The sequence below is a fragment of the Pelophylax lessonae genome, assembly GCF_965119305.1.
Source record: "Pelophylax lessonae genome assembly, chromosome: 1".
In the NCBI taxonomy this organism is placed as follows: Eukaryota; Metazoa; Chordata; class Amphibia; order Anura; family Ranidae; genus Pelophylax; species Pelophylax lessonae.
Genome location: NC_138768.1, coordinates 302,050,319 through 302,075,840, shown reverse-complemented (window position 1 = coordinate 302,075,840; position 25,522 = coordinate 302,050,319). Strand labels below are relative to the sequence as shown.

General features: G+C 42.7%; 1 protein-coding gene across 2 annotated transcripts in view; it reads left to right on the top strand.

Moving 5' to 3' along the window:
- SLC8B1 (solute carrier family 8 member B1) overlaps positions 1 to 25,522 on the top strand; it is a 102,550-nt gene that overhangs the window by 59,179 nt on the left and 17,849 nt on the right. For both annotated transcript variants that reach the window (XM_082268658.1, XM_082268659.1), the window contains 10 exons: positions 5,649 to 5,701; positions 9,064 to 9,122; positions 12,825 to 12,929; positions 13,019 to 13,186; positions 14,589 to 14,696; positions 22,471 to 22,527; positions 24,361 to 24,491; positions 24,576 to 24,717; positions 24,883 to 25,004; positions 25,096 to 25,249. In XM_082268658.1, coding sequence (XP_082124784.1) covers positions 5,649 to 5,701; positions 9,064 to 9,122; positions 12,825 to 12,929; positions 13,019 to 13,186; positions 14,589 to 14,696; positions 22,471 to 22,527; positions 24,361 to 24,491; positions 24,576 to 24,717; positions 24,883 to 25,004; positions 25,096 to 25,249 — 1,099 coding nt within the window. The remainder of the gene's footprint in view (positions 1 to 5,648; positions 5,702 to 9,063; positions 9,123 to 12,824; positions 12,930 to 13,018; positions 13,187 to 14,588; positions 14,697 to 22,470; positions 22,528 to 24,360; positions 24,492 to 24,575; positions 24,718 to 24,882; positions 25,005 to 25,095; positions 25,250 to 25,522) is intronic.

Below are 25,522 nucleotides of genomic sequence, written 5' to 3'. Positions count from 1 at the left end.
CGAGCGCGCACCCGCCGTTTCAACAATTTTGCCCGTCCACCCGAAGTCTCTGCTTTCCAAGTCCCACCGGCTGTCCGTGGGGCACATGCGCAGTAGCGCAATCCCACGGACACAGGGACTTGACGCAGAGACATGCCGCGGCAAACTGTGGGTGTGGCCAATTGCTTAGCAGTGGGAGGGGCTTAAGGGATAGGGTAAACAAAACCCAGACTTCCTAGTACTCATAAACTATGCTTTGATTGCTCTGCCTACCTTAAAGAAGAACTTCATAAAAATAGTCAGAGACTGCATAGCAACCAGCAACTGTTGAGACAATGAAGACTTTGGTGAGAAGTATATAATGTACATTATTGTGTATATAGTGAAGGAGAGTGTAATGTACAGAATGCAGGAGACAGGAGTATGTAATGTACAGAATGCAGGAGACAGGAGTATGTAATGTACAGAATGCAGGAGACAGGAGTATGTAATGTACAGAATGCCGGAGACAGGAGTATGTAATGTACAGAATGCCGGAGACAGGAGTATGTAATGTACAGAATGCAGGAGACAGGAGTATGTAATGTACAGAGTACATGGGACAAGAGTGTGTAATGTACAGAATGCAGGGGTCGGTGTCGGACTCTGCACCATCCACCCCCCCCAGCTCTATACACCCCAAATGCCCATCCCAGCTCCATCCACCCCCCAGCTCTATACACCCCAAATGCCCACCCCAGCTTCATATACCCCCCCCCTGGCTGAATACCTCCCCCAGGTCCATCCACCCCCCCCAGCTACATCCCTCCCCCAGATCTATCCACCCCAAATGCCCACTCCAGCTCCACACATCCCCCAGGTCCATCCACCTCCCAGCTACATCCACCCCAAATGCCCACCCCAGCTCCATACACCCCCCCGGCTAAATCCCGCCCCCAGGTCCATCCACCCCCTCAGGTCCATCCACCCCCCCAGCTCCAAACACCCCCCAGCTCCATCCACCCCAGCTCCATACAACCCCCCCTCGGCTAAATCCCTCCCCCAGGTCCATCCATCCACCCCAGCTCCATACAACCCCCCCAGCTAAATCCCTCCCCCAGGTCCATCCATCCCCCCAGGTCCATCCACCCTCCCAGGTCCATCCACCCCAGCTCCATACAACCCCCCCGGCTAAATGATCCCTCCCCCAGGTCCATCTATCCCCCCAGCTACATCCATCCCAGCCCCCTAAACCCCCCCCCTGGCTAAATCCCTACCCCAGGTCCATCCACCCCCCCCCCAGCTACATCCACCCCCCCAGGTCCATCCACCCCAGCTCCATACAACCCCCCCCCCCCAGCTAAATCCCTCCCCAGGTCCATCCACCCCCCCCCCCCCAGCTACATTCACCCTCTTCCCATGCTTGAAATGTCAGACCTCAGAGGACCTTTGTGGCAGCTCTCTCCCCGGCTCCTCCTCTGTGTACAGGAAAACACAGGAAGGAGGAGGGGCGGGCTCAGTGCACTCCTCTCTCTCTCTCTCTCTCTCTCTCTACATGTTACAGGCAGCTGAGAAGAGAGAGCGGCTGCTATATTGCTCGCGGCGGTGCTTCCATACCGGAGCGGTGCGGCTTCCTTCCTTACCGGAGAGGTGCGGCTTCCTTCCATACCGGAGCCGCGCTCTTCTCCGCCACCGAGGTGGAGTACTTCTCCTTCCCCAGCTAGATGATGGAGTAGGCGCCAATCCTGAGGAGGATGCTGAAAGGTGGGCGGGGATCTGCTCCTGTACACGCCCACCCAGCGCCGGCCGCCCGAAGTCTCTCTGCGTCCCAACGGCTGTCCGTGAGGCACATGTGCAGTAGCGCAATCCCACGGACACAGGGAAACTGGACGCAGAGACACTTGCATTTTATTAATATAGATGTATCACATACTGTACATGTTGTTATTTGGTGCTGTATATCTGTACAAAGTGATACTGTGTTTCAGTATAGCATGATTGTAGTATACAGTATACTTCAATGACCTTATTTTCTAGATGTTTTTTTTTTTTATTCTGGACAACTGTGAAATGTTTATTCTAGTTCTGTTGTCAGCAAGCTGACTATACTTTTTATTGATTTCTTTTATTCTAGCCTGACTTGTGATGAACTTGTTAATATGACTTATAGCTGCTGTAAGTAAGCACAATAGAAAGTACGTAAATCAGTTTCTATTTAAATGGACCTGTCACAAGCCTACTGCTGCAGCTGCTACCTTTATGAGTACATAGCACTTTGTGTACTGAAAAGTAGGCAGTTTAAAGTCAGAACTGTCCAGCAGACTCTGCTGAATAAAATAATAGCTGTGATCAGCGACTGGCACTTAGCATAGTTATTCATCATGAATGTGACTACCGCTGACCCAAGCCTGTTTATTTAAATTGTTAAATTAGTGGGTTTAGTTCCGCTTTATGATTTACTGCCGTTCAGGGGCTCTGGGCTTCAGAAAAATGGCAGCCTCCAGCAAGAAGAAACGAGAGCAATGCTGGAGGCAATTTACAGCACACACTCATTTTGGTGTCTTCATTTTTAGTGTGGAATGTATGTTCTTTGCTAAAGAACATTATTTTTTAGTTGTTATAGGTAAAGTTCTGCTTTAAAGGAGAAGTCCACCATAACACTAAAATCTCTACATCTACAGACATCCACGGTCAAAGACTAACCTAGCTAACTTTGTAAAGAAGAAATCCGCATACATACAGTATCTCACAAAAGTGAGTACACCCTTCACATTTTTATAAATATTTTATTATATCTTTTCATGTGACAACACTAAAAAAATGACACTTTGCTACAATGTAAATCGTGAGTGTGCAGCTTGTATAACAGTGCAAATTTGTTGTTCCCTCAAAATAGCTCAACACACAGCAATTAATGTCTAAACCGCTGGCAACAAAAGTGAGTACACCCCTTGGTGAAAAAGTTCCAAATTGGGCCCAAAGTGTCAATATTTTGTGTGACCACAATTATTTTCCAGCACTGCCTTAACCCTCTTGGGCATGGAGTTCACCAGAGCTTCACTGGTTGCCACTGGAGTCCTCTTCCACTCCTCCATGACAACATCACAGAGCCGGTGGATGTTAGAGACCTTACTCTCCTCTACCTTCCATTTGAGGATGCCCCACAGATGTTCAATATGGTATAGGTCTGTATATATGCTTGGCCAGTCCATCACCTTCAGCTTCTTTAGCAAGGCAGTAGTCGTCTTGGAGGTATGTTTGGGGTCATTATGTTGGAATACTGCCCAGCGGCCCAGCCTCTGAAGGGAAGGGGATCATGCTCTGCTTCAGTATGTCCCAGTAAATGTTGGCCTTCATGGTTCCCTCAATGAACTGTACCTCCCCAGTGCCGGCAGCACCTATGCAGCCCCAGACCATGACACTCCCACCACCATGCTTGACTACTCACTACTCGCCGCCACACACGCTTGACACCATCTGAACCAAACAAGTTTATCTTGGTTCCAGTAATCCATGTCCATCTTTAGAAGAGGCTTCCTTCTGGGACGACAGTCATGCAGACCAATTTGATGCAGTGTGCGGCATATGGTCTGAGCACTGACAGGCTGGCCCCCCCAACCTCTGCAGCAATGCTGGCAGCACTCATATGTCTATTTCCCAAAGACAACCTCTGGATATGATGCTTAGCATGTGCACTCAGCTTCTTTGGTCGACCATGGCAAGGCCTGTTCTGAGTGGAACCTGTCCTGTTAAACCGCTTTATGGTCTTGGCCACCATGCTGCAGCTCAGTTTCAGGGTCTTGGCAATCTTCTTATAGCCTAGGCCATCTTTATGTAGAGCAACAATTCTTTATTTCAGATCCTCAGAAAGTTCTTTGCCATGAGGTGTCATGTTGAACTTCCAGTGACCAGTATGAGAGAGTGAGAGCGATAATACTAAATTTAACACCTGCTCCCCATTCACACCTAAGACCTCGTAGCACTAATGAGTCACATGACACCGGGGAGGGAAAATGGCTAATTGGGCCCAATCTGGACATTTTTACTTAGGGGTGTACTCACTTTTGTTGTCAGCGGTTTAGACATTAATGGCTGTGTGTTGAGTTATTTTGAGGGGACAGCAAATTTACACTGTTATACAAGCTGTACACCCACTACTTTACATTGTAGCAAAGTGTCATTTCTTCAGTGTTGTTACTTGAAAATATATAATAAAATATTTACAGAAATGTGAGGGGTGTACTCACTTTTGTGAGATACTGTACCTTTTTTGAGGCCGATCCGGTCCTACACTAGCTGTCAGCGGCAGCTTTGCTGTGGAGGCGGGGCGGGGGACAGAACTCACAACGAAAGCCCCATTAGTAATTCTATGGGTATAAGAGTGCCAGGAAACCAGACCATACAGAGATGCAGGTAAAATAAAGCAGTTTATTGGAGCAAACCACAATAAACGCACAGCAAGAGTGAGGAGCGAGAGCAGGAACAAGCCAGGGTCGAGTCCAGAAGCGGGTAGTCATCCAAGCCGGGGTCGAGTCTAAAAGCGGGTAGTCATCCATGCCGGGGTCGAGTCCAGAAGCGGGTGGTCTGCCGATGACAGGTCGTCTGCCGATGCTTGAGAGCCAGGAGAGTCGTCAGCCAAGCCTGGTCATACACGGAGGAACACGGGGGAACAGAAGGCTGATAGCAGTAGTGCACCTTGGAGCACAAACGCAAGGGCAAGGACTGCAACTCGTCAGGTGTGCAACATCATCACTGAGCGACGCCCAGGCAGCAAGCAAGTGATGATGCAATCAGAGTTTATTAGAGGCAGTAGTTTGCACATGTCCAAGATGGCTGCCAACAGGAGGGTAAGGTATGACCTTGACAATGGGTGACACCACTTCCCATTCATTTCACAGCCGTTGTCGACTGTCTCCTCCTGCAGAGCTTCCGCCGCTGGAGACCGAACCGGAGCAGCTTCAGAAAAGGTATGTATAGCGATTTCTTCTTTACAGAGTTAGATAGGTTAGTCTTAGATCGTGGATGTCTGTAGATGTAGCGATTTTAATGTTAGAGTGGACTTCCCCTTTAAATCCCGTGATCCAGGCGCAACTACTTTCATTTTAATATATTCTTCAATAGCCGCAAAGGATATAATTCCACTTTGTGTGCATGCCTTTACGGACCCAGATATTACCATACAAAAATACAAGAGACATCATCACTATGTTGTGAATAACCTGGGCAGAGGGCAGAGCTGTAGATGGGACCCAGCTGGCACGGGCCACTACAGGCTGCCTACAGAATACTTCCGGAGGGGGCAGATACCAGAACAGTTACCCTGTACAAGGAGAGCTGCAGTGTGAGGTCTTTACTACAGAAAGCTCTTGCACAGAGGAAACGTATCACACTAATGCACGTTAATGCACAGATCTGGAAGAAATACACAAAGCAGCCCAAGATTCAGGTACGAATACACATGCCACTTGTATTTAGACAATGTTTGCTAATCCCAGAGTTCAGCTTTATGCAGGGTCACCCCAGCTTTGAGCTTTAATATATAAAAACATGGTTTCCTTTCATGCTGAAAGTAGAAAACCTCTTTTCAAGCAGCTGGAGGTAAGCTTTGGCAGTGTGGGGTTTTACTTGGGTTTTGAACTGGTACAACAGTTACTAGATTAATTGTATGTCACCTCTTGTTTCCTGCATAGGCCTTGTGGCTTCTTTACCTTTTCATCATCCTTGCAGTAACTGCAGAGAAGTTGTAAGTATTTTGGTTGACATTCTCTTTTCTTTTTTTTTTTTTTTTAAAGGTATTTTTGACATTCTCTTTTCTTACAACATAGAGCTGTCTGCTTGGAGATAATTTACAAAAATTTTTACACATGTCCTAAACTTGTTCATTTCTGCCTTTTCCAACTAAGCAAAATTATAATTTGTTATAACTATTCAGTTGATACCTGCATTTAAAGTATATGTAAACCTAAAAATCACAGATTGCGTATTTTCCTCTATCCCTCACAATAATCATTCTTCTGGCTATTATTTCTTTATAAGCTACAATGGGTAAAAATTACCAAGTGATTTTGCAAGTCCCCTCTGGGCTTACCATGGTGTTTTGCTTTGGTCTATTAAAGGTTTCTTGGAAGCTCAGACCTCTGCAGTGTATTAATGTGCTTTTACATGCTTTACATACAAAACTACTACAATTATAGAAATACAATATAAGACTGATAGATATACCTATAACAAGAAAAATGCCTAAACTATGGTCTATTAAAGTATGCTTAATAGTCACTCAGCCTCAGTCAATAGTTACACAATCCCCATAGGCAATGAGGACTCTATTATGACTTACCAAGGAAGATCACTGAGAGAAGGAGAGGAGACTTCACCTAAGCTGCTTTTGCCTGCACGACCTCCCGCAACAGATACTTATAGAGAAAGCGTGGGTCCAAATTGCCTATGAAGAGCATGAACCCACTCTAAGCTGAGTTAAGTAACTTTTAAGCTTATTTTCTACGAAGTAGATAGCATTTTGCTTGTTATAGGTACAGTATATCTGTTAGTCCCATGTTGTATTCCTATACTTGTAATAGTTTTGTATGTAAAGCATTTTTGTTTAGTAAAAGCACATTAATACTGTACACTGCACACTGTACACTGCACAGGTCTGAGCTTAATTCCTTATAACGCAAAGTAACCTTTAATAAACCAAAGCAAAACACATGGAACCAAATCTGTGATGCCACCTGATATGATTGTAAAGGTGCATCTTGTGTTCTTGCCTAGGACCTACAGTGTGCCTCTGCTGCACAGAGTGATCAGAAAAAATAATTAGTGCAATACCTGTAGATTTATCTTTAATGTATTCAATAAATGTGGTTTAAATGCTAAAATCTTAATAGTGATATCTGTTTATGGATAAAAGATTAAATTAATTGGATAATAATTACAAAGTGCTAGTGTATGTGCAAACTGCAAAATATAAATGGATGACTATATCCAATTGTGACGAAATTATCCTATATTAATCTCAAACACGGTGGTATAGACATATGTTATTGGAATAAAATCTATGAGTTTATCAATGCACTCCCTAATATTATGGAAGTACCAGACTCCTTAATTTGATTTTAAAGTGAAATGGATAAGATGAATAAATTATTGATGAATCAAATGTAAAAAATATTGAAATTATCAAAATTGATCAAGAAAGTGCTGGTGCAAAGATGTGAAAAATGTGCTAAATTAAAGTGCAAATCAATGTGTTGTTTATGGCAGCTGTTGGCTACTGATTACTATTAATATGTGTGTTATATGCTAGTTAATAATCTTATATAATCAATTATTTGAAGTGAGCCAAGTAATGGCAAAATTAATCCTCCAAAAGGGAAGTGCTAGTGCAATAAATAATTAATTCATAAAAAAGTGCTAGTGCAGTGCAAAAAGCTATGCATAAATTATATCAATAAGCAATCACCACAGTAATTATCCAAAATAAGTATGACAACAATGGATAAATGGTGTAGATTATAAGGAGTCCGTCAGACAAAGTCCATATTTAAATCCTCCAATGACAAAGTGCAAAAAGTGCTATTCATCCAAACGCAGATGTTCACAAGTGAGGATCCTTCCACCCACAGTGCTTAATTAATTGGAATTAATTGGAAGGATCCTAAAGCGGATTGTTTTTGAGCATATATGTTTTGTCACTGGGCAGTGGCTGAGTGCAGGAACACACTCTGCCACCCTTCATAAGAGGGAGGTTAAGAGAAAAATTGGTCACTTGACCACTCATTAAAAACAATTTTCAGGTATATAGGACATTTTTTCTTTTTCTGTGTGTTTTTCTGGTTATAATAGTTCATTTTAAACCAATACAATTCCAACCTCAGTGTACTTGGACATTATATCCCGTAATTAAAGTGGTTGTTACTACAACAATGGAATTCACTGCCAGGCCCTCTATTATATCTAGCCATACCACTCTGTATATTGTTTTATTAAAACAAAGCTTGTAAATACCATTTTACAGCTATCTTCAGGCCGGTCACGTGACTTCCGGCCGGTCTCCTACTCAGATCCTGGGCTACAGCGGGAGGGGCTGAGATCTCCTTCTGACATCAGCCGGGAAGGTCACTGTGACTGGCCTGAAGATAGCTGTAAAAAGGTATTTACAAGCTTTGTTTTAATATATACAATAGAGGAGCTGGCAGTGATAATTTGTAATATTTTATTTTCTACGAATAGCGGCAGGAGGGGGGGGGGGGGAGACAGAGACACAGACATGGAGCAGACTGGCAGGGAAGGGGTGAGGGGGCAGAGGAGAGCTGTGGATGATGGAGGCACACACAATAGTCAGTGCTCAGCAGCCATTATTATCATGGTCAGGACACAGAGAGGGACACAGGAAGAGGCAGGATCAACCAGGTTTTTTACAGCTTAGAGAGGGGCAGATTAGACAGCATAAGCACAGTGCTGTTTAATTTGCTATAAGGGAAGATCTCTCTCTTTTTTCTTTTTTTTTTAGGGTAACAAACACTTTAAGAATGTCCTTTATGCTAATTGGATGGAACAATATTACTGTGCTAGTTTGTTTCAGGCTTGCATCTGTGTAGTGATTGTGACCTTCGTTGGGCACTGTCTCTGACCTACAGTATGTCTATACCCCCATACCCCCATCCATGTTACTGTCCTACCTCTGAGCTCTCCTGTTTTTCTACCCCCTTACACTCTCTTTCCCCAACTTTTCCTTCCTTACTTCTAGTCTCCACCCTTTTCCTTCTATTCTTCTGACTGCAAGATGCTTACTTCTCAAATACTCAGGATTGCTTTAATGGCATCCCATGTTTGAGATCACCATTGACTGTTATACTTGAATATGTTTTTTGTGTTTTTCTTTTGCTTATGTTTTGATAAAAGGCAAAAAAAAGACTAAATGATTTAAAAAAAAAAAATCTAAAATGTGTGAACTATAAGCCTAAATAGTCATAGGACCCAGTAGCTGATTTTGGATGAGACTACTGTCAGTGTCTTTGCAGTGTCTTACAATAGATGTGTTTTTTTTTTTGTTTTTTTTTCATTCATTGTGTTTGATTTTTCCATTTTCCATTGCTTTTTTAGCTTTTGTCCAAACTTGTCTGCAATATCAAGAACACTCAGGCTTTCCCATAATGTGGCAGTATCCTTTTTTTCAGCTACTTAATTAAGGTTTAAAGTTTGTGGTAAAGTAGTATGTATGTTCTTTGTCTATGTGCACCTATAGTTGCAGCTGATGTCCGTAGTGTACTAAGTAGTGTAGTAGTCAGTGTACTAATCAGCTACAATTAAAGGTGCCTATTGACATATGATGGTCTCCCAATTCCTGCTCATCAAATGTCGTCTACAGGACACCCTCCAATAGCCCCAAAACTGTTCATGGTGGGGAAAAAGTGACTGGACAGCTTAGAATACCTTTTCTGTTTTTCTTAGTTATAAGGCAGTGCTGTGATCTGTGTGCTCCTCCTTCTCTGACCCACATGTTCCTGTTTTGAATTAAGCCAAGAGACCTTCTGAGATAGTAAGATCTTTCTTGCATATCCAAATGTTCTTTGATCTCCATAAGCAGGCCATATCCTGATAGTTTTTCTGCCGTTCTGCCACTGTGCCGATTCTATTTTGACAGCCGGCCACTGAACAGCAGTTGCATCTGATTGGATGCAGCCACTTTTCGGATTATGATAATGATTTTCTCCCCAGCTCCATTGATTTCCTAATTGCATATTCTAGGATACAGGGTATCTTAATCTCCATATCGATAGGGTTATGCTGCCACCTTCAGGACTGGCAAAAAAGTCCCCCTCTGAGTCACAACCCCTCCCCATTGGACAGAATGCCTTGACTGCATGGGAAAGAAGAACGCATTGCTGTTACTCCCCTGCACAAGACTGATGAATCACCTCATGGATGCTGGAAATGGGAATATCATTTCTCTCTCTATCTTGGAGGGTCCTGATGACAGATGCCAGTCTGCTGGGGTGGAGTGGTGTTCTGGACAATCTCTCAGTCCAGGGTATTAGGTCAAGGCAGAAGAGGTCGTTGCCCATCAACATTTTGGAATTTAGGGCAATTTGCTTTCTTACTGCCTCCGGGGAATGGGCTCTTTGCCCAGATTTGTGGTATTTCCTTCCACTTTTCGAAGTTTAGCAGGATATCTCATGGCATAAGGGATCTGCATTAGGTGTAATCTGCGTTTAAAGTGGTTGTTAACCACATTAAATATAAACAATGCACATCCCCTATAGTGTGTACTTTGTCTCAATTAAGAGAACAAAGTGCCATTTATTTCTGCTGCTTCGTTCCTCTGCTATCAGCATGAAGCACTTTGGACAAATTTTTCTGATATGAAGATAAAAAAGGTGACCGGGGAGGGAGCTCCAGCTGATTGACAGCCTCAGCTCTGGTACTTTGAGCTGTGTGGAGGAGGGTATGTCTCTTCCCTCCAAACAGCTGTCAAAGCTCTCTTCACTGAGCTCTGAAAGTGTAACTTCAGCTCTCTGCCCCCTTTTTTCTCACAGTTCAGACAAGCTTTATAAATTCTGGACTTTGAATGGCTGTAGAAATGAGAAGACTTAAACAGGTACAACTTATGTTGGAGGATTTGATTGTATCACCTGAGGCCAGTCACTTCACTGGGTAAGGGTTTACATGCACTTTAACATCCACGTGTTTTGACGGCTGTTTCTGCACTTCAGCCGAAAAATGAGGGAAGAATGACATTTTTGCTCCGTTGAATTCAATATTACTTTTCATATGGGCTTTGGACAGTACGAGATCCCTATAGTTGTGCATTTTTAGAATAAATGGTCTGGGTGGGTTTCCTGGAGGTAGAGAGGGATTATGTGCGCTATCTCAACCACAAAATTATTAGTGAAACCATCCCACCCAAGAATGTCAGCAACCATTTTTCAATAAAGTCAGATGGTCATTTGCCTTCTATATGTTTGGGCAGACCCAGTATGCAAACGTTGTTTCTCCTCTGCCCATTCTCCATATCCTTCAATCTGTGTTTTTGAATAATGACCTTCTCTCAAGTGGTTGAAATATCGCTTTTCATAGATGGAAGATCATTCTTCTTCCAGGGCAGTGGTGCTTTAAGGGATTTTTTGTTAGTCCTGTCTCACAATAGCTATATTCTCCTTAATTCCCAGCATTTAGTTAATTAGAGACTGTAAATATATATTACTAGACTGCATGGCAGAAAACCCCTCTCCCAGGGTGGGTTCGGCAGGGGAAGTTGTTGACTCTACGTGCTTTTGTGACTCAGAGTGAGTAGATGGCTCATGCTTGTCTATCCCAGCCTGTGAACCAGCAGCTGTAGATGCGATTCTGCCTACCCCGCTGTGCTGCCGGAGTCACTGGTTGTCCCTTTGGATTAAGATGGTGTGCGGGAAAATTTTAAAGATACAAGTCAGTGTAATTTTCACAGGCTTGGTTGCTTGCACCATGCAAATAGCAGCTGACTTGTGTGGGGACTTTAAACCAGCCTTTTTCAATTAAAGTGCCCAGGCACCCTGGTGTGCCTTGAGGTTTCTTCAGGGGTGCCTTGGCAAAATGCCTAAAAATTGACAAAAAAAATTTGGATACCATTTCAACCTTCTTGCTACCGGCATCCTAACAATCAATTACATCATCAGTTGATAAAAAGGATGTCAGCCGCCTGCATAGCATCCTTGTTTGACCCTCCCCTGCCCCTCTACCTCAGCATTGGAGTCACATTAGCTGAGCGATGGAGGAAAAACTGAGGGAGAAGAGAAACCTTGAAATACTAGTCAGAACCAGTTTGTAAAAGTTTATTTGCTTTGTAAGAATAAATCACCTCTTACGTTTGGTGTCCTCTTTGGACTTGTGGATGTTGCTGCCTTATGTAAAACCATAAGAACAGCTTTTACGTTTTAGAATTGGGTGCTTCGAGACTGTCCATAATTTTTAAAGGGTGCCTTGACTGAAAAAAGGTTGAGAAACACTGCTTTAGACAGTAAAGAAAAGCTGGTAGATCAGTCTTATACACCAGATAATGATTATGTGTTTTTATCTGTGATGTTGGAACTATTGTACATCAATTATCTACACACTTCTTTTTTGTATACAAACTTTTTTATTAGGGTGAAAAAATTATGGTACAAAAGCGTATATTAACAGTGAGGTAAACAACAATAAACCATAGTCATTGTTACAGAAAGTATGTATAAGTTCTTATGTCAGATATAATTAAACAACAGGATCAAGAAAAAATAAGACTTCGTATGAGTGGTACAGAGTAGCGGACCTATGACAATTTCCATAATCCTGCATAAAGCAGTAAACATTCAAGAGTATATAGAGAACATATCGTTAAGTACAAAATGACTACAAATTACCAACTACATCTTTTCACAATCACATCAATATATATTTGTGATTAGGAACCCATCGGTGGAAATAGAATGTTAGAGTGATCAAACCAAGGTTCCCATTTGTTATCATAAAATTTTGTTGAATTATAAATTACATGGAAAATGTTTTCCATTTGGTTAATAAAGAAAAAACAAAATGAGTGTATTGGTGTTTGTAGTGTGTAGATAATCCATTTGACTCTCTTCGATTAACCAAATGGATTATCTACACACTTCAAACACCAATACACTCATTTTGTTTTATCTTTATTTACAAGCTTTTTTTCCCATTGTACATTTCTGCTATTTAAGCAATGGCCACACTTTACTATTGTGCTATAATTGTATGAGAATAAATTGCACAATAGTAAATAGTTGTTTACATTGGCAGCATAACACAATGGGCCAGTCTGGACAGCAGGTTGTCTTTTTGATAAAGCAGACTTCCTTGACCTTGATTTCACCTTCATGGTGTCACCTTTCTGGCCTTTGGGAATGGGGCCCCTGATGTGTTCAGTGCTGTGGCTGCGTTCTCAGACTCCCGGACTGCTGGGCTGGCTATCGGTGCTCTCTTTGGTATGTATTAAAACCAATAACATTTAGGATTGTGATAAATTAACCTTTCAAAAAAGACAGGTGTATAACCCATGTGTCCTGTTTCCCAGGTGCTGGTGTATTTGTCACCACAGTCGTAGCTGGAGGCATCGCATTGGTAAAGCCATTTACTGCTGCTTCTCGTCCCTTCTTGAGAGATATTGTATTCTACATTGCTGCCATCTTTCTAACATTTTATGTGCTGTATCAAGGTTATGTGACCTTACCAGTTGTTCTAGGTGTGTATCTTTTGTCTCACAGTCCTATTTTATTGCATTTTATTTCCATTTCGGTATTAGTCTTTAAAAATGGTTTTATACCTAACCATGGCATTACCTCTATTTTATATGAACTTATCAAATTAAAGTGAATATAAATCCATGACCTTAAAATATGAACATCCCTCTATAGTGTGTACTCAATCCAGAGCACCAAGTGTAATTTCTGTTTGCTGCCTCCTTCCTCTGCTATCTGAATGAGTCACTTCTGACAAGTTTTCCTGACACCAAGAAATAAAAAGTTGACAGGTGAGGGAGCTGCAGGACACAGCCTGTTATTGACAGCCTCAGCTCTGTTCCTATGTGCTGTGTGAAGGGGTGTGTGCCCCCTCCCTCCATTCAGCTCTAACTGAGCTCTGCAGAGTGTAACTTCAGCTCTCTGTCCCCTGCTTTCTGAAAGCTCTGACAAGCTGCCTAAATTCTGGACTTTGAATGACTGAAAAGAAAAGAGGGCTGCAGATAAACAGATACAACTTGTGTAGAAATATTTGTTTCAAACCTGTGTATCACCTGAGGCCCGTCACTTTATTAGGTATATGTGAGGATTTGCAACCACTTCAAAGCGCCCCCCCGCCCAAAATAAAATGTTCCCCCTTCAAGGTAAAAACATAATGTGCTGGTATGCATAATAAGATTTAATAACCTTAAATCTAAGCCCTCCAGTGGTGCACTGTCTCCACTGACAGGCCTTGTATCTTTACCCGGTCTTCCTTCTGGGTTCGTAGGCTTTGGCCGTTTGAATGGCCGAGCCACGATGACCTCACTCCCATGCATGCTCACGGGAGCCATGGCACAGCTTTTTGAAGGGATGGCATACCGTCCCTTCAGAGCACAGTATGCATGTGCCGGTGATATACCCGGCTGCAGAAGTAGTGAATATCTCCTAAACTATGCATGTTTAGGAGATATTCTTTGTACATATACGTAAGCCTAATTATGAGCTTACCTCTAGGTACAAGTGAACAAGTGTTTACTACCACTTTAATACTTCCAGTAGAGTATGTCATTCCATGCATTCTGTATCACTCAACATTTAATTACTTTAATTTTGGCTGTATATACAGGTAGTTCTGTATTTACATTTATGGGTTTTTCAATGATTGTTCAAAAGTTGTGTTTCATCTAGCCCTTTCTTATAGAAGCACAAAGTTCATGCATTTTGCCTTCTGCATTTACTAAATTTCTATGCATCGCCTAAAGGAAAAAGCGTGTATTACAGCCTTAATGCCTATGTCTATGGAAAAAAAATGGCCTGCAAAAAAATAGTCAAGAATAGTGGCAATATTACTTCTGTTATTTATATTGGCACCTACATTTAGGGTGAAATCTTTAAGCTGTCTAATTATCTATTTTTTTCCCACAGTGTATCTACTGATGTATGTGGCTTATGTTCTTGTGGTGGTTCTCTCCACCTGGATCTATCAGAGGATGCGCCATCGGTCGTTGGCTGCTCCCAGCTTAAGCGAGCCAGGTAACATATTGGTTATTTTGTTGGTGCCATTTTACTCTTACCTCATCAAGCATATGGCAAATGACAACTCCACACAAATTTGAGCGATAGCTGGGAAGTTAACCCATATGCTGGCATAAGTAGGCACAGACTTCTGATGTTTTCTCAAATTGCTACAATCATTATTGAGGCAAATGTGTAATGTAAACAGTTAAATTTAGAGTCTAGCTGTGAGATATTGGCTTTAGGCCCAGTGGCGGCTGGTGCTCAAAATTTTTTTTTGGGGGGGGGGGGCGCAAACAGAAAAATGTAATAGGCATTGCTTCGCGGCGAAAAACGCGGTAAAAAATAGCGTGACTTTGAGGTTACACAAGTGTGAAAGGGGCCTTCAGTAATCAAGGTACAGTGTGCCCCCATCAATGCAGAGTGACCAGTGAGCATTGCCCCCATCAATGTAAAGTGACCACAGCGTGCCCCCTTCAATGTAGAGTGACCACAGCGTGCCCCCTTCAATGTAGAGTGACCACAGCGTGCCCCCTTCAATGTAAATTGACCACAGCGTGCCCCCTTCAATGTAAAGTGACCACAGCGTGCCCCCTTCAATGTAAAGTGACCACAGCGTGCCCTCTTCAATGTAGAGTGACCACAGCGTGCCCCCATCAATGTAGAGTGACCACAGCATGCCCCCATCAATGTAGAGTGACCACAGCGTGCCCCCTTCAATGTAGAGTGACCACAGCGTGCCCCCTTCAATGTAGAGTGCCCACAGCGTGCCCCTTCAATGTAGAGTGAACACAGCATGCCCCCTTCAATGTAGAGTGACCAGTGTCAGGCACTCACCTTTTGTGTTTGCAGAGTGTTGAACTTGAGTCTGGCCCGGGAAAGCTGCCGCCCTCCTCCTTCTCCTCCTGGCTGGCTTATTTGTTGTCCTCTCCAATCCGTCCTCAGCAGAGACACTGAGTGGAATGGCTCTACCGAGTGACGCCCAAGCACCGCCCCTATGATGTCAGACGCCCACCAATCACAGGACGCAGAATCGCAGGTGGGAGAGTTTCGGGGAGCAGAGCTCTGCGCCCCGAGCACAATATAAAGGGCTGCCAATCAAGCTAAACAAAACTAGGCACATGACACCAAAACTCCCTCCCCTCTCCACCCTCTCCATAGCAGCAGTGTTGGTCGGCGTCCCGGGAACACCTTCTTTTTTTTTTTTTTTGCCTTGGAGGAGCATTGACCAGCTGCCACTGTTTAGGCCCCTTTTACACTTGTGCGACTTGTCCTGCAACTTGGGACTGCAAAGTCGCATGAAAAGTCGTACCCATGATTTCATATCTGTGTGACTTCAAGTTGCAACAACTTCAAAGTAGTCCCTGCACTACTTTGGTCTGACTTTGATGAATTTTGAGGTCCTTAGACCTCAAGATTACACAGGCATTGCTTCAATTCCAATCAAAATCACGTCAAAATCGTGCAACTTTTAGGTCGCACAAGTGTAAAAGGGGCCTTAATGGTTTATGTGAACAGGTAGAAGACACATCACTTCAGGAAAATTGCTCCACTGGTGCCTTTGCATTGTATGTCTGCGAAAATTAAAAAAAAAACCTATTTAGTACATCTCTCCAATATGTGTGCACTTCCCCATACGTTGTCTCTCCTAAAAAAAAAAAACACTGAAAAATACATGTTGATCCTGCTAGAAAACCACCAAGCTCATAATTTTCAGCGCACTCTGCCTCTGCTGCAATGAAATGCTAAGCAGTGTTGCTGGTCCTACCCAGTTCACTTTTTTTTTTTTTTGGACAACAGAAGTCTTCCCTCTATGGTATGGAGATAAGAAAGGGTTGTTCTGAAGTCCAGCAGAAGAAAACTGGGCAGAGATAAAACTGCATTGCATTTCATTGCATCAAAGACACTGCATTGTGATCTCAAATCTAAGGTTAGGAGCATGCTTGTAAGTGTTTCATGTGTTTTGCCCCAACATCTACTTTTAAGGGTTACCTGAATGGATTGGTGATTAATGTAAAACTAAAGGCAAACCTTTTTTTTTTTAAGTTTTGGATAGAGTTCATAGGGATTAGAATACTTGTCAGTTTTTATTACTGTCAGTGTCCCAGTTAAGGGGATTCACCCTCTCTGTTATGTTTACCATCATCATTGAAAGTAAAAGAAAATCCCAAATTTGGGCTTGTCCCCAGAAAAATAGAGGGGAAATCTTCCAATGCGGACCTAATTTCCTTAATTTGCAGAGGTTTAGCCTGACTTCCTGTTTGGCTATAGGACAAGAATTAAAGGGATATCTCCGCAATGGAACACAGATGGCGAAAAAATAAAATCTCACAAAGGTTATAACCCTCCCTTACACTATCCAAAATGAAATTAAAAAAAAAAAAGGTTTGCCTATTGTTTTACTTTAGGCTCATTGATGAACTTCACAATGTCTGTGGCAGCGAATAAGCCTTTTTTCCTGTAAAGCGTAGGAAATGAAAGAAAGGGAGTATAGATCACATTTAAACCTCGCTGTAGTAAACCACATGATAGTTACATAGTTAGTGAAGTTGATAAAAGACATCAGTCCATCCAGTTCAACCTATGATGTGTGTGTGTGTTTGCTTTTAACCATACATTGTATACCCCTGTATGTTGTGGTCTTTAAGGTGTCCATCTAATAGTTTTTTGAAACTATCAATGCTCCCTGCTGATACGACTGCTTGTGGAAGAGAATTCCACATCCTTACCGCTCTTACAGTGAAGAAGCCCTTACGCACTTTAAGGTTAAACCGCCTTTCCTCAAGTTTTAGTGAGTGGCCACGTGTCTTATTGTATCTCCTTTCTCTGAATAGTTTGTTCCTTATGCTAGGGTCGCCAGTACAGTATTTGTACATTGATATCATATCCCCCCTCAATCGTCTCTTCTCCAGAGAGAGAATAGGTTCAGTGCTTGTAGTCTTTCCTCATAGCTGATGTCCTCCATTCCCCTAATTATTTTTGTTGCCCTTCTCTGGACTTTCTCCAGTTCCAGCACATCCTTCCTGAGGACCGGTGCCCAGAACTGGACAGCATACTCCAGATGTGGCCGGACCAGAGTCTTGTAGAGTGGAAGAATAATCTCTTTATTTCTGGAGTGAATCCCCTTTTTTATACAACCCAGTATTCTGTTGGCTTTGCTTGCGGCGGCTTGGCATTGCATGCCACTGCCAAGCCTCTTGTCTACCAGTACCCCCAGGTCCCTTTCCATCCTAGACTCACCCAGAGGTTCCCCCCCTAGTGAGTAGCTTGCTTTCTGGTTTCTGGCCCCCAAGTGCATTACTTTACATTTTTCAACATTAAATCTCATCTGCCATGTAGTTGCCCACCCCGTTATTTTGTTCAGGTCTGCTTGCAAGATTTCCACATCCTGCATAGAAGATATTGGCAAGCCTAATTTAGTATCATCTGCAAATACTGAGATTGTACTAGATATCCCCTCCTCTAGATCATTTATGAATAAATTAAACAGGATTGGTCCCAGGACAGAACCCTGGGGGACCCCACTTTCCACACCCGCCCAATCCGAGTACTCCCCATTAATCACCACCCTCTGTACTCTCCCCTGGAGCCAGTTCTCTATCCAGGTACTCACCTTATGGTCCATACCTACCTTCCTTAGTTTGTACAGTAAGCGTTTGTGGGGAACGGTGTCAAAGGCCTTTGCAAAGTCCAGATACACCACATCCACAGGCTTACCTGTATCTAAGTGGCAGCTCACTTCATCGTAGAAGGTTAATAGATTGGTTTGGCACGAACGATTTTTCATGAATCCATGCTGATTACTACTTATAATACCGTTTTCATTACTAAAGTCTTGTATGTGGTCCCTTATCATCCCCTCCATAATTTTGCAGACTACTGATGTTAGGCTGACCGGCCTATAGTTACCCGGGATATATCTCGGCCCCTTTTTAAATATTGGTACCACGTTGGCTTTTTTCCAATCAGCTGGCACCATACCCGTCTGTAAACTATCCTTAAAGATCAAGAATAATGGTCTGGCAATCACCTGGCTGAGCTCATTAAGAACCCTTGGGTGCAAGCCATCCGGTCCCGGGGATTTATTTATGTTAAGTTTCTCTAGTTTAGCTCTAAGTCTATCCTCTGTTAGCCATGGCGGCACTTCCTGAGGTGTATTATTTAGTTCGGCCTTACAAGCTGGGTTCGTGTAGCCCCCCGATTCCTTTGTGAAGACTGAAGAAAAGAAATTATTTAACACTTCCGCCTTTTCTCTCTCCTCAGTGACCATATTTCCTTTGTCATCTTTTATGGGGCCAATGTGTTCTGGCCTCGCTTTCCTACTGTTTATATACTTAAAGAACTTCTTGGGGTTCTTTTTACTCTCCTCCGCTATATGTCTCTCGTGTTCTATTTTAGCCGCCCTGATTTCGTCTTTACATTTCTTATTACACTCTTTGTAGTGCTTAAATGCTGCCAATGACCCCTCAGTCTTGTATTTTTTTGCAGGCCTTTTCTTTAGCTCTAATATGCATTTTATGTTGGAGTTTAGCCACCCAGGGTTTAGTTTTGCTCTTTTAAATTTATTTCCCAGTGGAATGCACTGGCCCACCCCCTTGTTAAGTATGCTCTTGAAGCACTCCCATTTTTCCTCTGTGTTCTTTGTTCCCAGGGTTCTATCCCATTTGATATTTTCTAGCAGCGAGCGAGCGCAGTTTAGGGAAATTGGCTCTTTTGAAATTCAGTGTCCTTATATTACCCTTGTGTTTCCTATTACTGTAATTAATACTGAAACCAATTGACCTATGGTCACTGTTCCCTAAGTTGTCCCGTATTTCTATATCCGTGAGCAGGTCTGTATTGTTGGTAATCAGTAGGTCAAGTACCGCATTGTTTCTTGTCGGTGCATTCACCATCTGACCCATGAAATTGTCCTGTAAAACATTTAGGAACTGCCGAGCCTTGGCTGAATGCGCGGTTCCTTCTGCCCAGTCTATATCAGGATAATTAAAGTCCCCCATTATAATGACATTTCCCATCCTTGCTGCCAATCCTATCTGTAACATGAGGTCAGCCTCACCCTCCTCCCTCTGGTTGGGGGGCCTATAGCATACGCCCAATATTACCTTCCCCACCGTGCCTTTCCTTTGAAGCTCTACCCATAGGGATTCTGCCTCGTCCATAGCTCCATTATTAATATCATCCCTCATATTTACCTGTATACTGTTCTTAATATACAAACATACCCCTCCCCCTTTTTTACCTTCTCTATCTCTGCGATAAAGGGAATACCCCTAAATGGTCGCCATCCAGTCATGAGAGCTGTCAAACCAAGTCTCAGTTATCCCCACAAAATCTAAGTCCTCCTCAAACATCAGCAGCTCCAGCTCTCCCATCTTGTTGGCCAGGCTTCTGGCATTGGTATACAAGCCTCGTAATTTTGATCGGTTACATTTATCCTCATTTGATGTTTTTAGGCTGCTCTCTTGATTTTTCCCCGTACCCACCCTGGGTTTAGGAGCTCCGAACACCCTACCGCTAATGCCCCCATTTCTGCCCTCTGAAACTTGCTTTCCACTGGCTAATTCTACATCTGTACCCTCCCCCCCATTCCCTAGTTTAAAAGCCCCTCTAACTTTTTGGCCATCCTCTCACCCAGTACAGCTGCACCCACCCCATTTAGGTGCAATCCGTCCCTACCAAAGAGCCGGTGACCGACTGAGAAGTCGGCCCAGTTCTCCAGGAACCCGAAACCCTCCTTACTACACCAGCTCCTCAGCCACTCGTTAACTTCCCTAATCTCCCGCTGCCTCTCTGGTGTGGCTTGAGGTACAGGTAGTATTTCGGAAAATACTACCTTGAAGGTCCTAGTCCTCAACTTAGCGCCTAAGTCCCTGAAATCGTTTAGGACTCTCCATCTTCCTCTGCCTATGTCATTGGTACCCACGTGTACACATGATGGCTCTTGAATTCCATATACTCACCTTTTAAAGCAGAGTTCCACCCAAAATGGCAAGCATCGCTTGTGTGCACCCGCCACACCCGTGCAACCCCCCGGCCCCCCCCCCCCCCCTGCTGCCACATTTGGCTCCTTTCAGGGGGGAGCCAGTACCTGGTTTCAACATGTAACCACTTCCGGCTGACTTTGCCACGGCACACTCAGCTGGAAGTTCGGCCCGCCTCCTTCTCCTGCCACTGGGCCATTTAGAAAGCGCAGCATGCTTCACACGTGCGCAGTAGGGAGCCGTCTGTGGAGCCGCAAGGCTTCACTGCTGGTTTCCCTTAGCCAAAATGGGAAGACACCACTGGATTTGTGGACAGGTAAGTGTCCTAATAAAAGTCAGCAGCTACAGTATTTGTAGCTGCTGATTTATTTATTTTTGTTATCTGAAGGAGTCTGGAGCTCCACTTTAATTTGAATAGCTGTTGGTTACACGGTGTCACTCAGCTCTTTTTTTTTTTTTAAAGGTGTTTATTTCTTAACTTATCACAATAACAATTAACAGAATCTTAAAATAGCGTACAGAGGCAGTGCATATGGGGATAAATAACACAAGGAGCCTCACAAGGTCAATAAGCAACCAACATGTTGAAGTGACAGATTGGCTTCCCATAGGGAGATATAATACTTAGGATAACAGAGCCAATTCATATGGGCTACAACGAGCCCGGAAAGTAGCACAACCGTCTATTGCATTTAAAGTGTAACAAGACAACAAGGACAACCAGCCAACCTCACACACATACATGCTACACTAAACATTCACACCACCCTCCATGCCGCCCAATGCTCCCACCAGGAGAGACGAGAAGCCCACAGCTTGGATTGTATTGCACCAGTGGAACGTCCATCTTGACTAAACGTTACCCTTTACGTATGTTGGGATAATGGGGTATCTTTCCTAAAGGAATCCGCAATATCAAGCCAGGGCTGCCAGATTTTAAAGAACCTACTAGGGAAGGCCTTACCCTTATATATCAACTTGTAAACCGGTATATCCTTGTTCACTAGACTATAGAAATTTGTACCCTGGGGGTTTCAGCATGTTTCCATCTCAGCAGAATCAATTTCCGAGCATAAAATAATAACACACGGATTAAGGTTCAAGCATGTGTCCGATGAACAAAGTAATTGAAAAATACCCAATAAACCAATCTCCAGGTATGAGGCACAGGCAGATGAAGTCTATTATTGAAAAAAGAAAAAACGTCCTTCCAATACTCTATTATGTTAGAACCAGTCCAGAACATATGCAAAACATTCACTCCCAAGTAACCACATCGGGGGCATGCGGAAGCAGAATCAAAGCCCATGAGAGCCAATTTCTTAGGAGTATAATGCAGGTGATGTAAAAAACTTAAATTGTATAAAACAATCAATAGAACTAAGAGCCTGGAAACAAACCTCCGAGGCCTCCTCCAATCCCTCCTCAGATAACCCAGGGATCAACCCCTCCCGTTTATGTTTTGCCAAGTGGAAGGGGTTGGTCCCAGCAGCTTGCAAGCGTGAGTAAATGGTAGTAACTAGCTTGGTTGTATCGGGGTAAGATAAAAGCTTCTCCATTGATGATACCGAGAGCTCAGGCCCCCAAACTGCACCCTAACCGCATGGCAACAAATATTTTAAAAAAAACGTATTGGTCACGCCATGTCGAACCATCACTCAGCTCTTTAATGGTAGCATAACAAAAGTAAAGTTCCTTTAAGCTCAGTTATGAGTTGTACCACACAGTAGTTAAACTGGAAGATTGATCCTGGTTAATTAGGCTTTTCTTTACCTTTCATGTCCTGTATTTCCTCTTTCTATATTCAGATCTTCTAACGGACAATGAAGAACCTAGAGAATCCACTCCTCATGGCTCTGAGTTTGGTATGATCATTTTTAGTTTCTGTACTTCCTACCAGATGAGACCATTCTGTGTTCATAAATTCGTGTTAAACATTTTTATTGTGATATACAGTCTGGATTGCAGATTTTGCTTGATGCTCCATGTCAGATGTCAAATTTGTGAAAACAGACATTGAACTACACCCATAAAATACAATGGAGGCATTTAAACGGTCATTCAGGCTGAAAAACCGATGCATTTTAAAAAAAAAAAAAAAAAAGAAAAATCCTTTTCCTTGCAAAATAGTAAACAAAAATATTCCGTGGTTCGAATAAAAATACTACACCTGGCAATTTTTTCATTTAAAAATGCTTGGATTTATTCCTGTTTACAATTAAACCTGAATAGTCCTCGGTGAAAAGCATGGTTCTGGTTGAGCAAGGCTCCAGCACTTTTTGGTAGTTGCTTGCACACGCCATTCTGTCTCTCACACATCCCTCTTGACCAAGCAGGGCAGCCCATAATTGATTTATTACAGGTATTTATATATCGCCAACAATTCACACAGTACTTTGCATAATTTATTTATATCAGTCCCTGCTCTCAGCTTAGCATCTCGCACACAGATACTTGGAACAATTTAAATTGGGGCGAATTTGAAGAGGAACTTTTGTCTTTTTTAAAGAAAATTAAAAGTCAGCAGCTGCAAATAGATTTGTGGCAGTTTCATTAGGACTTTTTTTTTTTTTTTCTTGAAACTCCCCATAAAGTGGACCATGCATCAAAATGCAAGGTCCAATTATTACTTAGGCTTGATTCACACCTATGCATGTTACTTTTAAGCATTTCTGTAGTGCCTTTTGGTGTGCTTTCCATGTTTTTTGCCACTATTTGCGTTTTGTATTTTTTATGTTTTTTTTTTTTTGGGGGGGGGGGATTTTTTGTTGGGCAGATTTAAAAAAACGCAAATTGCGGTAAAAACTCACTAAATTCTTTTCTGCAGCTTATCCATGGAAGTCTATTGAATCATAATAGAAAAAAAAAAAAAAACACCTTTTGCCATTTTTAAAGAGTCCCTGACCCTTTCCAAAAACGCAGAGGTAAAAAAAATGCATTGATGTAGATGTTAAAAAATTGTTTTGTTTTTCTGCAAAAAGCATGAAAAACCGCATTGGTGTGAATGTAGCCTAAGTCCTCCAAACCACTGTTTAAATATCCCACATGAAACAAACAATGGGCCTTCCAGTAAGAATCCGGATACGCTACACATTGCTGGAGCGTCCCAAGATCTCAATGGAACATCCATGAGTGCCCTTTCCTAGTCACCACAAGTGAAAGCCAAGTTGTAAGGCAAGTTTTATATTTTTGTTATTTTTCTTCTTGTGTATTTCTTTAAATGTGGGGATTTTATATGGGGGATGGAGGTCTGATTTAAGGTTGAATTCCTGTTTAGTCTAGGGGTTATATACTTACTTTATTCCTCAGTCCCGGTTCTACAAAGCTGTTCCTTTTTCTACAGTCATGTGCCTGCCCCTTACGATGTCACAATGTGCATTGCAGGACCAGTGATCATCAAACTGGTCCTGCATTGTACGTAATGTCGTCAAGAGTCCACCCACATTCCCGGGCTAGAGCAAAGAAGAGCACCGGCTGCTGGGGTAGAAAGGAATATAGCAAATATTCTTCTCCTATATACCCTACACTAAATGAGCATTTGACAAGGGGTGAATGCGACCAAAATTAGATTTTTTTCCTAGTAACTATCCGGTGTTCAGGTTTAATATTACATCTTGTTTCAGATAAATTTTGTGTAGTTGTATTTCTAAAGTGAAGACAGTGTCAGTTTCAAGGAATAAAAATAGTTCTTTACACAGGTGATGAGTATCAACCATTATTACCAGTGCAGCTTGGAACCTGGCAGATCCTCCTGGAATCTTTAAATCCAGTGGATGCAAGGAAGTGGAGGCAAAAACCGTGGCATTGGAAAATTCTAAAAGTTGCAAAGGTAACAAAAATCTAGGGGACTGGGCAAGCCCTTCCATGTGTATTTAAATTAATTTCATTTTTTTAACCTTTCACCTCCACCCAGTTCCCCATTGAGGTGCTGCTTCGTTTCTGTGTCCCTGTGGTGGACCCAGACAAGGAGGATCTCAACTGGCAGAGACCTTTAAACTGCATTCATCTAATCACTAGTCCTCTTCTCTGTGTCTTCTGTCTACATTCAGGAACATGTGAGTGCCCATAAAAATACAATTTCTTATTGTAAACTGTCACTATCTCAACTGTTATTTAGCCGGTTGCTTACCATAACATTATTTCCAAGTTCTTGTACTAAACGTGTGATTGTCTGTCCTGTGAATTAGAAAAATGTAAATGTTGCTTTCTTTCACCCATAGATGCACTATGCCTTATTCAGGGCACAATGCCAATCTGGGCTCTTCTGCTGATCATTGGAACTCCACTGGCAGTCCTCCTTTTTTTCACCACTAAGAACGATCAGCCACCCAAGTACTACTTTGTAAGCATCTGATTAAAAGCCAGGTTTTGTTCACTGTACTCTATTGTGTGTTATACTTCATGTTTATTGCTTTCTCTTGCTGTCTCCTCAGCTGTTCTCCTTCTTGGGATTCATTGCCAGTGCTCTCTGGATCAGTGCTGCTGCAACTGAAATTGTTAACCTGCTACGCACGTTTGGAGTTGTCTTCCGGCTGAGTAATACAGTTCTGGGGCTAACCTTGCTTGCCTGGGGGAACAGTATTGGGGGTTAGTAAGCAACATCTTTTCTATAGATACCTCTTTTTTTATTTTTATTAGTGAATAATTAACCTAAATTTACAGAAATTGGTGGATTTTTACCCGTTGGAGCTGGGCAGTATCACATAAAAGAAGATAAATGAATAGCAGTACTCTACAAGCTTGGATAATCATATGGATGTCAGTAGCAGAAGTGTCTATTTTATAAGCTTGTTAGCATTAGTGATGCTTTAATAACACAGTAGCCAAAATTATGTCTGTGACGGTGGCGGGTATCAGATC